Here is an 18831-nt window from a genome sequence, read left to right on the forward strand (position 1 = left end):
GCGGAGAAGCGGCGAACGGCCAATGCCAGCGTCCTCTCCCGGCGTCTAGTTAATCAGTTGTTTGTGTCAGATTACTTTCTGCAATAGTTGGCTGACAAAGCTGTGGCATTCTACTGATCATTTTTTTGTATAAGCATTTTAAAATTGTAAAACATACAAAACTAAGTTTTGTTTGGCTTGTCCTCCATAGTTTGAGTGACATGTCATTTTCAATGTAAATTAGAACTAAGAAAGGCAACTGGATCCAATTAAGTCAGAAGACGCAGTGGAAGCCCCAATTGCACATCTGGCTAGGACAACAACTTATTAGTATCCTCAGTTAAAAACCGACGCCTTACTGCCTATGAAATGGTTGCATTTTCATTAAAACTAGAGAAACCAGTGTGCACAGACACTGTGCGTAGCAGACTCAGTTGGTAAGTAGGCTTCATGAGAGTGGTTGCATTGTGTGCATCCTCAATCAGCAAAGACACCTCTCCATAGTGTGGAGACATGTCATTCCTTCTGGGCAATGACTAATTGCAGATTTCTTTATTGGTTGTATAAGAATTATCTGGAAAAGCAAGTAGCTGCTGGAATACTCTGTGATTGCTTGCCAATAACCAGAAATCTTTTACTCAAGTACAAATATTAAGCAGATTATCCATATTTTACTTAAAGTTCTAAAGTGAAAGTACTTTATTTACTTTTTTTAACAACACTGATTATGGCAACATGGTCAGTTCAGTATGTTCAGAGGTGGAGGTAATTTTAACCATTTTATGTGCGGACACCTAATTAACCCATAATGATGACATTAAAATCTTTTAGTTCATAATATATTTATAAAAACCACAATACATTTATTGTAAAGCCACCAGGTGGTTTGCAGAGGACATACGAGATCTTCCAGTCTGGATTTTCTGGTAGTCCTCCAAATATAATAAAAAACACTACTTATTAAGGGATCAGCATCGCCCATTTTTAGTAGCTGGTACCTCCAAAATCTCTAGGCCACCAGCAGAGGTTAAACTGTAGTAGAGCAAAATGTCGCAGCATTTTGCCTTCTGGCATTTGCCACACAGCCAAAGTTCAGAGCTGTTTTCTTCATTACAGCTCTCATGGTTATGTTTTGAACAACATTGTTTTCAGAAAGTTCTACAATGACCGAGATAGTAAGGGTTGCCAACCCCTGGGTTATGGTTGGCAAAGCTGGATTGTGTTCAGAAGCAATCTGTTTGAATTTGGTCAGGTTGTGTAAAAAATTGAGGATGCTGTCAGGAAGGTCCTACATCAGGGTCAGCTACTGCATCCTTGGGATTCAGTGTCTTACTCTGTTGAGAACCTCTCGAGGGCACATTCCAACTTGAATCTTGCATTGTTGAGTTTTCAGCATCTCATTATGCCGTCCCGCTATGCATTATGCACTACATGGCCTATCTGAGTCACAGTGTTCAACAGTCTCCTGAGGCTGTTGACATTTTCAACCCGCTGATTTCTCACCTTTTTAGCGATATGATATACAGCTGAGGCAGCTAGTACCTGGACAAAGCAGCAGCAGTTCACTATTGTTCCAGCATAATGCTTAATTAGGTGAAATTATGGTGACCGGGCAAGATAAACCACATAGTTACAGAGCACACTGGGATCTGCTGTCTTCATTCTCAGACTGTAATTAAAGGTCCACAAAAGCCATTCTGGGATGTGCCTGGGCTTTTTCCCCTGGCTACCTGACTGCCACCTATGGCAGCAGTAAATTCATGCTGCAGTCCCATTTCAATAATAGCATTACCTCTGGGCTTAGTGTGTGTTTTCTTTTGTGCCATGGCAGTTTGTGTTTATATGTATTCTCCTCACCCACAGTGTCAAATATTCTATATTGTATATCTATATTGTGTTGTTACTGTCAGTGGTCCTGTACAAAAATATGCTTCCAAGTGCTGCTCAAGGTTCACCTTTAATATCCCCTGGTCCATATGGACTCATTTATGTTTCCACAGTGGTTTGAAATCAACATTGTTATATCAAAAGACTGACTTGTTGCATTGTTTTACACATCCTAGAGAAGCTTTCATTTGGCTCGGCTGTGTCTACTTCAAAACGGTATTGAAATTTTGAATGGCTTGGCATATAACAGAGGCCACCAGCAACATTATAAAACTACCAACAACATGTATCAATATTGCTGTTTTCTGCCTACTTCAAGTTCATTATGTATTTAATCATGTTGTTTGTACCCTAAAGTTGCAATTTATCTAATACCAATGTTTAAAATATGAAAAAGATATAATGAATTGAAAGGTATCAGACACAGTGGTGACACTTTATCACTATCATATTTAGGAGCAACGAGAAGCTGCAAAAAGGAATAACACTAATACTATTAATAATAATACCATATAATGACAATGTGAAAGAAGTTTGTTTGAAAAACTCACATGTATATAAGTATTCAGTCTTTGCCATTACACTCAAAATTGAACTCTAGTGAATCTTGGTTCCAGTGATCATCCTTAGGATGTTTTTACAACTTGATTAAAATCCACCTGTGAGAAATTCAGTTGATTGGACATGATTTGGAAAAGCATACACCTGTCTATATAATGTCCCACAGTTAACAGTTCACGTCAGAGCATAAACCAAGTCATGAAGTCTGAGGACTTCTCTGTAGACCTCTGTAGACAGGATTGTTTAGAGGTACAGATCTGAGGAAAGGTACAGAAAAACTTCTGTAACATTGAAGGTCCCAATGAGCACAGTGGCTGAGCGATCGAGAGAGGGAAGGGCCTTAGTCAGGAAGGTGACCAAGAACCCGATGGTCACTCTGAAAGAGCTACAGCATTTCTCTGTGGAGAGAGGAGAACATTTCAGAAGAACAACCCCCTCTGCAGCACTCCACAAATCAGGCCTGTATGGTAGAGTGGCCAGATGGAAACCAGTCCTCAGTAAGTCACATGACAGCCCACCCGAATACTCTGACCATGACAGCGTATCATTATTCAACAGGACAACAACCCTAAGAACACAGCCAATATAACAAAGGAGTGGCTCTGGGACATCTCTGTGAATGTCCTTGAGTGGCCCAGACTTGAACCCAATTGAACATCTCTGGAGAGATCTGAAAATGGCTGCACACTGACACTCCTCATGCAGCCTGATAGCGCTTGAGAGGTACTGCAAATTCAATTCAATTCAACTTTATTTATATAGCGCCAATTCACAACAAAGTCATTTTAAAGGCAAAGGCACTTTACAGAATAAAGTCAAGACTATAAAGTATATAAGTATATAAGTGTATAGAGAGAACCCAACAATTCCTCCTTGTGCAAGCCCTAGGCAACAGTGGAGAGGAAAAACTCCCTTTAACGTAAGAAACCTCCAGCAGAACCAGGCTCAGGGTGGGCAGCTATCTGCCTTGACCAGTTGGGGTGTGTGGAAAGTGAAGAGAGAAAAGAAAAGAGCAACAAAAGCGACAACAAAACATCGGGCAGGGTGGTTGGACGGGTAGCTGCACACTGGAAAACACACAGCTTCAAAGCCCGGGGACATCTGCAAAGAGGGACAGCGAGAGTGAGACAGATAAAGAGAGAGACAACTACGGGAGAAAACACTGTTAATCTCATACAGTAGTTACAATGTTGAAGGGAGAGGAGAGGAGAGAGTGACAGGAGGAGGGGGGTCCCCCAGAAGTCTAAGCCTATATCAGCATAACTATAACTAAGTATAAGCTTTATGAAAGAGGAAGGTTTTGAGCCTAGACTTAAAAGTAGACAGGGTGTCTGCTTCCCGAATCTGAACTAGGAGCTGGTTTCACAGGAGAGGAGCTTGATAGCTAAAGGCTGTGCCTCCCATTCTAACTTTGGAAATTCTGGGAACCGGAAGTAGGCCTGCATTCTGAGATCGAAGTGGTCTACTGGGATGATATGGTGCTATGAGGTATTCTATATATGATAGAGCCTGAAAATTCAGAGCTTTATATGTAAGAAGCAGGGTTTTAAATTCTATTCAAATTTTAATGTGAAGCCAATGGAGAGAAGCTAGTGAAGGTGAAATATGATCTCTCTTGCTAATTCCAGTCATCACTCTTGCTGCAGCATTTTGGATTAATTGCAGGGTCTTTAGGGAGTTACTGGGGCATCCTTAAAGTAGGGAATTACAATAGTCCAACCTAGAAGTAACAAATGCATGGACTAGTTTTTCGGCATCAACTTGAGACAGGATGCTCCTAATTTTGGCAATGTTCTGTAGGTGGAAGAAGGATTTTTTTATATGTGAGTTAAAGGTTCCTTGCAGTAGTACTGGAGGCCAGACTTATGCCATCTAGACTAACGATATGGTTGGACATCATATTTCTTAGATTTTCAAAGAAAAATGGGAGAAACTGTCCAAAAATAGGTGTGCTGAGCATGTAGCATCATACTCAAAAAGAATTCAGGTTGTAATTGGTGCTAAAGGGGCTTCAACAAACTATTAAGCAAAGGGCATGAATACTTATGTTCATGTGACTTTTTTATTTTTTAATTATTTTTATGATTTCAAACAAATTTGTTTCACATTTTCATGGGGTATTGTTTGTAGAACTTTGAGAAAAATAATGAATTGAATAAATTTTCAAATAAGGCTGTAACATAACCAAATGTGGAAAAAGTTGAGCACTGGGAATATTTTCTGGATGCACTATAGCCAAGAGGGTCCTGGACTCTAACCACTGATGGCTGCCTTACTAACTGAGCTACAGGCACTACAGAGTTCTCTCTTTTTAGAGTCACCACTTCTTGCTCATGGCAAAGACATTAGGTCTGAAAGTACAACTCAGTAGTAAATTGTGATTGCAGCCAATTTCTGTTCCTGTGCTTTGGTAGAGGGGCCACTGTAGTTAGATTTCACACGAATGTGATGTTAATCCTCGCTGCAGTTGCCTTTCTCTATATTGGTACCAAGTGACTTTACAAAGGCAAAAAAGTGGATTTAGTATTAATTGATGGATATGGTTGCAATTATAACAAATAATAAAAAAATTCAGTTACCTTATATCAAAAATAATTTAGCCCAGATAGACATACAAACTTTGACGCTGATTTTGGTTAAAGACTGTAATTTTAGAACCATAATATCATTATTTCACATTTGATCATTGCAGGCAAAGAGTTGTTATACTCAGTGTACGCAGATTCTAGTGAAAGCTTTTGCTTCTTTTCCTTGGTTTGTGGTTTGGTGTCTGTGCTAGCAGCAGCAACCACCCCCTGTCTGAAAGAATCGTAAGAGTAAACTGTGGTATTGAATACGTAATTAGTTTGACTTGGCTGGGAGAAAAATGGGCCACAGGAACAACTGCATACCTAATGCAGGATCAATGATCTTAAATTTTAGGTGGATATTTGGAGTATAGAAAATGGCACAGAAGGTTACTATCACTCTGGAGCATGTGTCCCCAGCTCCTGTAATATCCACTGCCTGTCTTATTGTTTATGTGATTTACAGCCTAGCTGTGCTCCCACTGGGATCACCCAGTAAATTATGGCTCTCTTCAAAGGCATTTTAACTTGCAATATTGCCTGTCTTGTGTTGCTTTATATGACAGTTTTCTTAGAGCTTTTCACAGGCACACTCTCGTCACTGTAGGAAAAAAATGGGTAACATTTACAAACTGCTCTCAGTAGCAAACGGGCATTTTCTATTTCACAGTGCTGAGTTTATGTAGTTTCAGAGAACACTTGTAAGACCAGCTTTTTCCCTAGTTGAGGTCATATTTGAAATCATATTTTTTTCATGTTTTTTCCCCTAATTCAGAAACGATGGTTTTGATATTACCATAGCAGCTGAGTTTACCAATGGATGTTTTTATATGTCCAGGGATTTCTGCTGTTATCAGACTTAGCTGTCATACTCAGATTTCTCATAAACAGGATTTTAGATTTTATCTCACTTGCAAATGTCAATCTAATGTCATATAAGTAGCCTTCATGTGAAAATTCACCAGCTCAATACTTGGATACCTAATGAGAGTCTTTATCTTTGGTTAAACAACAGATAACAGGTATAGACATACTGTGAAAGTGAATAACGCATGGCAGTACCATGGACAGAGGTCATTAATGCTATAACATGACTGTAAATGTAACCTGGATTCCAGCTCCATCACTATGCAGGTACTTCAGCAAAATGTTCAGATAAACACATCATTTGCTTCCGGCACAGTAATAAAGACATTTCAACAGAACCAGAACCACATCTCAAAATAGAGAGAACCAGAAGTGCAACAATGGTAACTGATTTCTGGGTTTTTAGGATTCTTATGGCACTCTAAAAGTTCATCATATGAACTTAAAAGGCAGTAGTGTCTTGCATGCTGAATGATTTTCTGTAGCTCGAGTTGAGAACTGCTACACACAGTAGGGTGACAGTGAGCCAGGTGGACAAACCTAGCTGTGAGGAGGCCACGCTAAGCACTCCACCACCATGCTGCCAAATTGTAATGTTTGTCCACTTGTTCATTCCGATTTATCAGAACTGTCTACCTCATTATGTGTTTGAAGTGTCATTTCTTTTGGCTGAAGTAGTAGACTTTGCCAAAATTCATCATAATGTATAAACAAAGTCAAGCAGCAGTGATCGATGGTCATGAAGAAGACAATAAATTTTAATTAGGCTTTTGGCAATAACAAACAAGTCAACATTTTTTATGATGGGAAAAACACAATTTAATGCTACCGGTGACTTTATTTTGATGACTATGCTTTTTAAAAGTGCAGATTCAGTGGTTTTGATGAGTGAGAATCAAACGCTGTGAAATGTTGATGAAGCAGCTGAAGGTAACTATGAATACTGCAGTTGAAAACCCATGATTAATTTTTTAGTTAAATGTTTTCATGAAATAATTTACATTTACAAAAGTCTTCACTATGTCTTCATTGTAAAGGCCTTTAGACCTGTGTTGTTTCTATGTAAAGTCTGCAAAAATGGTGTTAAGTAAATTAACTTTTAAATCTAAATTAGTGTTGACACAAACCATGACTGCAGTATTGTGTGATCCTTTCCAAGAGCTAAAAAAGCCTGTTTCCCTTTCTTTGTGTTCTTTTTTTTTTTTTGTGGGTGGCTCTATTATCTAACTGCTCTGTCTACAAGTGGACCAGCTATTGTGGTCAGCGCCGATAACAGATAATATGCATTGCATGAAAATGGATGGATTATATGGACTGGGCTCAGAATGTGTTTATTGGATGGATAAAATGACAGGATTTTCATTGCTATTGCTGGCATTCACTCTTTTAAACCCCCCTCATTGGATTTAACAGCTCTCTCTGTCATATTCTGAATCTCCTTTTACTCTCTCTTGCTTTGTATTATTTCCCTGTGCCTCCTTTTTGTTGTCCCTTGCACTGTTTGCAAATCATATTTCTCACCATTTTCATTTTTCTTTCTATCATTATTCTTTTCATATTCCTGCCCATTAATGCCGCGGTCAGTCAGTCAGAGACATAAGGTGGTCAAAGAGGAGCAGTTTGATTTGTAATGTTACCTGTTTTCCTCTAGAAATAGCAGCAAATTGCAAAATGTGCTCTCTTAAAGCAGCTGAAAATATCAGGCCAGAATGTACAACAGGAGTTAGTCATTATTTGAAATTACAGCATATTATGCTTCCCATTTGCTCTTTTATCTTACTGAAAATAACAGCTTCATCAAGTGGTGCTTTTAACTAAAATTGTTGTAACTGGGCTCAAGTATTGTAATAGAGCTGTTACTTAACTTGCTATTTACTTGATTTGAATTACAGCTCAAATTGTCTCCTATTTGCACTTAATGTAAGGATTTGTATTATAGTTCAAAAATGGCCTAGGCCAATGAGCGGTGATGAGTCATACTATCTAATGGATTCAGTTTTTAGTTAAGTAGCATTAGGGTTTATTTTAGACACATTTGTCTGGCGAAGCTCCAGGAACATTTGCAGAGAACTGTATCTTTCTAACCATACTTTGATCACATGCTTTTAACAAAGTCTGTAAATAAAGGTCAGCAAATACGCATACAGCATTAGTGCTTTGTGCCCCATTTCATTATCTTACCATCATCCAGCCCTTATTTTGGAAATGAAAACCTAACGATAGGAATGTGATTCATTCTGTTCTTTTTTCAGTTTCGACTTGCAAACTACATTCCTGTGCACCATGACCGATATTTAGTAAGAGGGGCGGACAGCTGCCTGGTTATATTGTCCTCTCCTGTTGCCAATGGTTGACTTAACTATGTCTTTATCCATACAAATGCACTATAGATTTATACTCATATATTTATTTATCTGTGTCTGTTGCCAGAAACTGAAGCTTACCACTGGTTAACCTCATGAACAGGAATTCATGATTCAAGTTATTCCATTGATTGACTGTTATCATTATCAACCAGGTTCATCAGTAGACTGCATTGTGTGTTGGGCTAACTGGTAGGAGCTTGTCAGTTAGGCTACTAAACAGTTTGTCTTTAAGCTGATCACTTTTTATTCTGTGATTTTGAAAAATGACGACAGAGCTTCTCTCAGATTCAGACTTAAGTTTCACACTCTGTTATCTTCCCAAATTAACAAAGTCATGCTTTGAAGCTAGTAGAAATAGCTGGAGGCATTTTAAGATAATCTAGCATTGTTGTAGAGCAGTTTTGTAGTAATCAGGTTACATTATTTAGGATTATGTCATACAATATCTTTGTGTATTTCAAAAGAAGCAGAGAGTGAGGACAGCAATATGTGCCTGTTTTTTCCATGATTAACTTATATAGCACATCAGTGTAGTTTCATTTAAACACAGCATTATTTCATTAGTGGTGATAAAATATGTGGCACGACCAGCAGCAGGTGAGTTAATCATACTTTCAATTGGTCCCCTCTCGGCTCAGTAATACTTCTGTCACTTCCCACTAAGGTGCTATAATAATTTGGTTTAAAAAACGCATTGTTTTTTAAGTCAAGAGGTCAGTGAGCTAGTTTTACATAGTGAGGTTTGATTAGATGGTTATTAGAAGGACGGCGAATTCTCTAGCGGTTGAGTGGTCGTTTTTAAATGTTAGGGTGTTGAGCAATGCTTAAATGACAAAACCAAGTCGCTTTTTTTCAGCCCAGAGAGTTATCATCTTGCTCCAGCTTGTCCCAAAATTTCTGAATGGATTATTGTAGGTGTACTGTAATAACTGTGAGGATAATTTAAAATTTCATGCCAAAGCATCTATACAAATGCTACTCTAAACTATGATGGTGATTATGGTCCTGTACATGATAAACATCTGCACATTTATTGAGCAAGTTAGCATGTAAATTATTAGCATTAGCATTAAGCTCCATTACTGAGTAAAGGACAAAGTACAACTTCACAAAACATGACTTTTAGTTTTGTTCCTTAAAAAAAGACTTTAACTATTAATTATCACAATTATTTCTGTCAACATAATTGATTAATAAAGTAATTTTTTCACCACTTATACAGTAGCATAAGTGCGTTTATAGCAGAGGCAAATGAGGGGGAAAAAATAAATGTGTGCTCCGTTTTCAACCAATGATCATACGATGACTGATTAATGATCTGTGGAGAATTTAAATTATTTTATATTTTAAATTGTCACATTCTACTGTAGTTTGGTGTAGCCTATTCTCTTTTAAGATATTCTGCTAAATCATTGTCTTTTCTTTTTGCTGCTTTTCTCTGGTCTTTTCTTGCCCTGTCTAGTCTGCTCAATTCTGATCTCCGAAATTATGTGAACAAACTCTAAAATTCCACCCCGGCTCAGACAGAAATTGGGAACTCCCTGGACTGTTTTGTATTCCAGCTTCAAACCCAGTAGACGTTACCACTTGATGATAACACCACTTGCCCTCTTTCATCATAGTTTATGGCAAAGTTTTTATGTGGGTATTCAACATGCATTTAGTTTTACTTATTCAGGCCATTGGTAAATAACATGCATTCACCTCTACTGTTGCATTTTCAAGAGTAAGTTCAACATTTTTCAACAGCATAAGAAAAGAATGGGGGGATTGGTGAGCCCTGCCCTTTATGAAAATATTGACTTAGAGTGTGTCATCAGAAGTGGTTGTCTGAACACAGACTGGTGATAATATTCCTCATCGTTTGGCTCCATCCAATGTGTTTGTCTGATATAAACACATTCCATCCTGTAAGACACTGGACTTCAGCCTTTCTCTGCTCCCTTGCTTTGTGTGCATTTGTTTCCTTTGTGTAGCAATTATGTGTTGTGTATTTCGTGTGTCTCCTCGTGTATACGTGCATGTGTGGGGTGTATTGTTTAGTACAATAATGCCTAATGAATGAATGAGTCTGCTTTTCTGACAGAGGACCCCCATAACATGTACTGCCAGGCTCCAATTCTCATTCCACTACAAATCACGAGCGCACACGCACAGAAAATGGAGGTAATCAGTGGGATGATTTAATAGCATCTGTAGTGTGTCAGTAGGGACTGAATAGCATTCCTTTCTTGGGTTAGCTGCATATGCTTTTGAAGGATTTAATACTAAAATGATTTTCTTTTTGAGCCATGAGGGAATACTGAAAAGGGAGAAAATTGCTAGCTGACATCAGATTGTCATTATTTTAAAATACTAATGACACACAAAAGCTAGATAAGAAGATTGGTACAAAGCAGTTTCACATCCTATAAGCATATAAGCTAAAGCCAGCAGACATATAGCTAAAAAATGAAAAAGTAATAAGCCAGGAAAGTAACGTACTTGTCTTTTGAGTTTTACATTCCTGCTTGTGTGTAGGCTAAAAAAGATATAGCAGGATATAGCTTCCAAATTGAGGAAAATGTGGTTAGTGTTCTTTTTCTGGTTTTGTTTTTCTCTAAATTTTAACTGAGCTAGGCTAAGTGTTTTCCTTAGCTGGGATTTTAGGCTAATCACCTGCTACTTTATATGATGTATACTGTAGCATACAGATATGAGTGATATGCATTTTCTCATCTAACATTTGGCAAGTGTATAAAGGTATTTTCCCAAACTATCACTAGGTAAATTTCTATATTTTATGCTTTATGTTCACTACATTTTCATTTATCTTCTAGCAGTTCACTTATCAGGCTCATGCTAGTTGAGGCATACACACTGTACATATAAAACATGTTTAAATGCACTTAAACTGTTAGATTTTACAAGCCTCCATGGTGGATGCATTACTTCTCAGGAAATCTCAAAATTGTAGTGTATAATGCTTATCAGAGGGTCACTAAATGCAACTTTAGAGCCTAACGATGCTTTTACCATGAGCCTAAAATTAATAATAGTGGGGTATACAGGGCTTTTGAATGTGTCATCGTGTAAAGTCATGTTGCACTACACTTCTTGTTGGAAGCTAATGATTAGAGCTGCACTGTTCCTGTGGTTCACTAATATCACCATGACTTGGCTTGTAGCAGAGTGGCTTTGTGGATTGATCTGCAGTGATGACTTAGCCAGTTGAGCTAAGAAAGGTGTTGTGATGGGGTGTAATGAACCTCATGAAAATATCAGATATCTCTTGTACCCTAGAGATGTACTAAAGAAGGTTTTACTTAGGGTGTGTATGAATGGAATAAATATTTAGGGGGTTTCTGAATATTTAACAAAGTGCCACATGGAAACAACAGGACTGCTAGAATATTTTTCAGGCACTTCAGGTTTTCACATTTGTATGTAATATTGTATGGTTGGCTGTGTTGAAACACCAAATGGTGGATGGATGGATAGATATAGATAATATATCTAATATTTGTTATGTGTAACAGACTTTTCTAATGTCTGTGTATCTCATAATGCTCTTACCTCTGTATCTATAGGTGCATGATCACTGATGACCTCTGAGATCTCTATGGTTAGACCCTCATAATAAGACCCTTAAAGAATATGGCCATGCAGTGTTAGTTACAGTTTGTTGTTACTTGATAAGCATAACTGGCCTATTAGCACAGTTTACCTAAGTTGGCTAATGTTTTGTGGTGCTAACTTAGTTTCTATACATAAGGTGATGCCCTAACATTTAGCAAGTAGCTACATTTTCATAGTTTGTTAAGTAGCAAAATGGTAGTATGTGTATGATTTCAGTGAGCTTATAGATTGGGATAAAATTATGCCTTCAAAAGAAATGGCAAAAATGTCTTGTTTCCAGCCTGACAACAATGTATTTTGTAGTGTATCTTTTTGGTTTTCAAAATGGTCTTTGAACCCAAGGCCTTAAAGAATTTTCCCAAGCCACAGAAATCCATTGTTCATCATCATCCATTTGAAGGATAGACATACAAGGTTGTCATCCAATGATATAAACTGACTCTACAAACACTTTTTCTCATGGTATTACAGGGATTTAAGCCTGTGATGCTGATGGTGATTCTGCTACAATGTAAAATTAGGCTGCTAGATCACCAGCAAGAACAAATTTTGTGCAGAGTAAAAAATGTTTTTTGCTCATATAACTAAATCCATGTTTCGTTTTTTTTCTTTCTTGCAGTTCAGCAGATGAGAAATTTCGCTGGAACAACCAAGGTAATATTTCCTCTTGAAAACTCTTCTGCAATGTGTCTGCTCTGCTATCGTTTGCCTTCCAGCACCATGTTTTGCTGACTACACTTATTGCATCGTACATTTAAAGTAGTATTCATGCAATCCTGTACAAGAACTATAGAGGCAGCTGCACGTTAAAATCAAACTGCAACACAGCCCGAACAGAAAAACCTCTAACAAAAAAAAAGGTTCTTAAATTCCCCAACAAATTGTCCCCTATTTTGGCAGCTGAGTAAAGGTCAAACAACATTTGCAAATAATTCTCAGTATTGAGTTTAACCTGTTTACAGTGTCAGATGCGGTGTTTTCCATTAAGGACAACAAAAATCAATGAGTGTGAGGCCTCTAGATAATTTAAAGGTCAAATTAGGACACCTCTCTAGGTTTAACAACTTCTTTGACATCATTTCAGCTCAAAAACACAACCATTAGATGGCTGAAAACCTGAGAGTAGAGTGATTATATGATTGCAGGGTTGATGACCTCTGCCAACAAAGAGGTGACTAAACACAAGGAACCCCAGAGAATTGTGGTCAGAACATTTTATACTGAAGGATTTCAGTGTTTGCTGTGGTTTCCATCAAGGAGCTGTGCTCAGTCATTCCTCGACCGCTGATGTTCAAAAAGACTAAAATCACTCTTTTTTTTTTTTTTTTTAAAAAAAAAAAAAAGGAAAGCCAGTGCTCATTTCAATTAGACCTCTTGATCTCATCATCACTCAGAAATCATGTCTCAGACTGGCTTAAAAATGAGTTTTGGCTTGTGTTTGTCACATTGAGAGTAAATCCACCAGAACGCTGCAGACAGCAATGGGAATGTTTCACATCAACAACATCAACATCAGTCGGCAATTGCGTCAGTCCAAGTCAATAATATCAGCCTCCTAAATCCACCAAGTCTGCAACTACCATTTCTCTGCCTCTCTCGATTAGAATATAATGATTCCCCCAAGACACATTTATAAGGTCTTAGCCACCCTCTCTAACTTGAAGATACAGGATGCGTTTTTTGCTTCTCTCTGACACAGAAATGGAGTGTTACCTAGACCTCAATCCAACAGCATGTTACTGGCCTAAGACCATGTTTTTTAACTGATTTAGAACAGAAAATCTGATTTTTTTTTTTCCCAATAGTTCAGGCGTGGAAAGATGTGATCAAAAAAGTATACTGAATAAAATAAAATGGTTTTATGGCTAGTTAAGTTTAAATACTTATGCCCATGTGTGGGGATAGAAGTCCCATGGCATTGTGCCTGTTGTGTCATTGTGTTAATCTGTCGGGATTAGAGGAAGCTGTTTCTTTCTTTAGATTCAGTTTTCTATTTTGTTTGTGTAGATGGACAGAAGGACATAGAGGAAGAGCTGACGACAGGTCTGGAGCTGGTGGACTCCTGTATCCGTTCACTCCAGGAATCAGGCATCTTGGACTCGCAGGACACGTCTACAGGAGACCGTAAGACATATGCTACACTTAAGTTTTTTTGTTTGTTTGTTTTTTTTAAAGCAGAAAGACATTTCTCCTGGTGCCTTTGCTTTTCTGAGACAAAACAAAGGTGAAGAGCTGAGAAGAGAACAGGTGAAATGAAATCAGGGACCAGCAGGGATAGTTAAGTATTCCAAAGAAGTCTCCCGGTTTTGGCTGATTAACCTGGTGAATTTCTATGAATTCACATCAGGATGCAACATTATTATGTTCTACATAAATACTGAAAAAGATTTTTATTTTTTTTTTAATTAGATTCCATCACTTTTTCCAAAAAAGTAACCAGAAGAAAAGGCATTTTACTGACATGCAAAGTAATCCACATTTATACCATGTCTGCAGTGATACCAGCTTTATTTGCATTTAGTCTTTATGACATTTCAATTTCCATGGGTTTCAAATCTCTGTCTGTTAAGTCATGGTGAATTGCGACAGCCATTTCAACTACTGCTGTTTATAACTTAAATAAATAAACTATAAAACATAAATTGTAAATACATAAATTCCTGGACTCCACATGAAGGTTTCAAGGTTAAAGCTTCCAGAGATTAAGCATTAGCAAAGAGTGCTCTGTGGAGCTAAAGGGGAACTGGAGTTGGATGATTGTGCTCTGTGGGCAGGTCACTGTTATATGAAAAAACCCATTAACATTAGGCATAGCAATTTAACCTATTAAATATCTATCCATCTATCCATTATCTGTAACTGCTTATCATATTTAGGGTCGTGTGGGGGCTGGAGCCTTGACCAACTTTTATAGGGGTAGAGTCAGGGTACACCCTGACTCTCCACTCTATTTCAGGGCCAACACAGAGAGGCATACACAGACAAACATTCACGCTCACATTCACACCTACAGGCAATTTTAGAGTCACCAATTATCCTAACATGCGTGTCTTTGGACTGTGGAAAAGACGTGCATGTCAGGTTAATGCTTGAAAAGCACGGGGAGAACATGCAAACCCCCCAAAGAAAGCCCACGGTCGAACCCACCACCTATTAAATAATATGATTCTAAATACATATATAGATTTGTGCAGCTTTAAAAAATACTTGATAGAAGAATATTCGACTAAGAGAGGTGAGTCAAAAAACAAACAGTGTTTCATGGGTGTTGTTAGAAAATACCTTACCCTTTGCCTTTCTGCTCCACTCTCATCTTTTTTCATTCAGTCCCAGGGATGATACCCCTGTGTTTTCTATTGTCGACCCCAAGGGAGAGAGGTAGTTGTCTGGAGACAAAGTCATGCCAGTAGCTTGATATGCTAATCCATCCTCACTGAGGTGTCAGCTGGCCTGCTGTTCACAGAGCAAATAGGGGTAGCACACACACACACACACACACACGCAGAAGTATACAGCACATGAAGTCATAAATGTGTACACATAGACAGGTATACATAAATATTGCCACACTGTGGCCTGAAAAAACTTTGCAAGCTGTATCTTGTATACATAGGCTGCTTTGAAACTAGGAATGATATTTTTGACATGTCCAACAGCTAACCAACAAGGTTGTAAATAAATGGGAATGAATGTGAGATGAGAAAGAAGTTGGGAAAAAAACAGCCATAAAGAAAGATTTTGATTAACATGTAGAGTTAGTTTTAATTAACCATTCCAATAACCTTTACTCTTTCTAGTATATGTAAAAAAGAGAAAAACACTGTCCTAATGTTCACTGGGTTTGGTGGAATTTAAACTTTAGCTATCCTAGCTAAATACTTAATAATAAACTACAACCTGGGCAAATTTGTCCAATTAAATATTATAAAAGTTAAGCCAAATCCTTTGGCAGCCTTCCAAGATTTTGGTAAAACAGACCAGATTTTTGGGTCTGTCCTTTATGGGCTGACCTTACATTCAGGGTACCTAATAATATATATTGGCAGACAATGTATTTAAAAAAACTGGCCAATAGTGGCTTACTACTGTAGATCACCTTGTTAAATTCTCAACAATAGCTATCTACTATTACTTGACATTTCTTGTCCTGTTCATGTGAAGTTGCCCTTTAAAATGTCTCCTTACATTCAAAACGTTACATAATTTAGTAGAAACATGTTTTAAAGGGCTGACTTTGACTGACTTTGTGTCTTTATCATACTTACAATATTAGGCCTACACTAATCAATCAGTAAATCTTCCACTATCTGACAGGGAATGGTCAAATGGTATTTGTTTGACTGTGCTGTTAAACAATCAGCAATAAAAAAAAAAAAATGCAAGCAAATGGTCTTTTAGCACAAAGGAAAATGCAAACAAGTATTAAAAAAAAAAGCATTCTAGACACAAGCGCACATACACAGCGGCAGAATCCGCTCCTTTACTCTAGCTGCTGAGCAGATTAGTCCGACACAGAAACAGAGTATGATGAGAGTCTTCATGCATCATGCTGCTTCATGCTGGTGATGCTCGTCAGTCTGCATGTTAATCTGTGTGTACACGATGGTGTTTGTACACAACGATTCAGGACTGTGCATGCAGTTCAATGTGTACCAGAGAGCACATACCTCCAATGGGGATCTAAAAATAGGCAACTGATGAAATATTAAAATGTGTCAATAGAGAATGCTGGTCAAGAAAAAAGCCACACATCTTTTCTGTGTGTGTATATGTTTAGGTGTATGTATGTGTGTTGTGTGGGAAAGAAGAGGTATATGCAGATTGGGTGTGGATTCATTCATGCAGTAAACATTTGTTCACTGAACTCTGAAAAGATACTAAAATGCACAGGCAGAAACTGTCTTATAGTAACCCATTACTTTCCTTCTAATACACTGTTTCTTCTTCCTATCCACACACACAGTCACACACCTCTGATGGATTCAGTGAAGCCTTCAGTGTTTGCCATTTGAGTGATAATGTATTTATGAGGCCTTTTGCTTCCCTGAAGTCTCCACTACCCATATGAAACCCACCTAAAGTGGCAAACAGAATCAGTGGATAGCTTTCCCTGGATTTAAACACACACACTCACACACACACACACACACACACACACACACACACACACACACACACAGTTTGTATCCCTGTTCTTGGTAGGACTTTTATTGATATAATGCATTCTTTGTCCTCTTAGCTTAACCATCACAACCAAATGCCTAATCCTAACCCCAGCCCAAACCCAGCTCTAACCCTAACATTTAGTATTAACCTTCAAACAGGCCTTTAAACTTGACGCACTGTGCAAGTGTGTGTGTGTGTGTGTGTGTGTGTGTGTGTGTGTGTGTGAATTTATTTTAGAGTTTTTCCATTTCAAGTAGTGTATTGTATAATCATGTGTGGACAGCATGGTGTTGAAGTGGTTGCTGTTGGCATCTCATAGCTAGTAGGTCCCTGGTTCAAATCCCCAACTGACAGCGGCCTTTCTGTGTGGGTTTTGCAAGTTCCCCCCATGCTTGTGAGGGTTTCCTCCCACAGTCGAAAGACATGCATATTAGGTGTATTGGTGACTCTAAATTGCCTTTAGGTGTGAATGGGACTGTGAATTGTTGACTATCTGTGTATTTTTCTCTGTGTAGATCTTGAGATAGCTTGGGAACTGTCTAGGGTGTACCCCGTCTGTCACCCAATGACAGCTGGGATAGGCTCAAGCCCCTAAATAGGATAAGCAGTTACAGATAATGGATGGATGGATATCAATGTGCATATTCTCCATGGGTGTGTACTCACCCTAGAAGAGCCTATATTGGACATGGACGTTTTGACCTAGTAAACCCACGCTGAGCTTAATATCACAGTTTAAATAATGCACCAGTTACTCTGCCCACAGACGCCATTCGCCATACTTAAACTTAGATGGAGCTTTATTTTCCAACACACTTATTCAAAGTGACTATATTTGTTGTTAGCTGCTGATTTTATCAGCCTCATGCAGTAAATATTGACCGCTGGCACTCCATGATTCTTTTTTCTCTTGTTTTACATTCACAAGAAATTTTCTAATTCTTAGGTCACTGGCAAGAAAAGGTACATCAATAGAGATTACAGAAGCACCACCTCTGATTAAAGAGACCTTAAGAACTTTTGAGAGTCTATTTAGAGCTGAGTATTACAGTAAAGTAATTTTACAAACCCAGAAAGGCAAACAACTCACTTTCATACTGGAGTACTGTACTGTACACACACTGTTGCTGAAATCATGCTTTATGGCAGCAAATTGCCACTGTTGGCCACCATGTGCTAAGTAATATTTGGATTAAAAATTACCTTAATATCATCATTAAAGCTGTTGATGGGGCAGACCATTGCAATCACTACGTAAATGAATTGAGGGTGCATCAAAAATAAGAGCAAAGGGAGAGTTTTGCGAGTCTCACAGGCAGCTCACTCTCCTCTCCTCCTCAAATGATTTTTTGAAGTCCAACTTTATGTGACACACTGTCAAATTTACACTTTGCAGTCTACAATACATCATCCGACCATGTCCTTATGTTTTACTCATTCACATCATTTACATTCAGCCTGTTTTTTTTTCACACTTGCATGTTTAGACTGCAAATTATGTATCTGTATACAAATCATAAAGCTGCAAATGTGTCAGGAACGTGAATGAGGCTGTTTGAAATTAGCAATGAAGCATTTTATCTCATTAGTGTATGCTGCAAATGTATGTGTCAGTCAGGGAACCTGTTAATCAATTACAGTGTCAGCCATAAAGGACTGCATGCACAGTTTTGTTACCATAAAGTAAGACATGACGGTGTGTACAGTTTCATGACAAACTGATGTTATTCACCCAGAGAAAAAAAATGATCTCCACAAACAAGTATAAACTATATTATTAAGAAATTGGGTTTGTGGTAAGTTTGAAATAGAGTTTGGGT

General features: G+C 38.1%; 1 protein-coding gene across 11 annotated transcripts in view; it reads left to right on the forward strand.

Moving 5' to 3' along the window:
* Positions 1-18831, forward strand: part of ctnnd2b (catenin (cadherin-associated protein), delta 2b) — a 157584-nt gene that overhangs the window by 65557 nt on the left and 73196 nt on the right. For all 11 annotated transcript variants that reach the window (XM_067529332.1, XM_067529330.1, XM_067529323.1 and 8 more), the window contains 2 exons: positions 12465-12499; positions 13853-13969. In XM_067529332.1, coding sequence (XP_067385433.1) covers positions 12465-12499; positions 13853-13969 — 152 coding nt within the window. The remainder of the gene's footprint in view (positions 1-12464; positions 12500-13852; positions 13970-18831) is intronic.

This window comes from Channa argus, chromosome 14, assembly GCF_033026475.1.
Source record: "Channa argus isolate prfri chromosome 14, Channa argus male v1.0, whole genome shotgun sequence".
In the NCBI taxonomy this organism is placed as follows: Eukaryota; Metazoa; Chordata; class Actinopteri; order Anabantiformes; family Channidae; genus Channa; species Channa argus.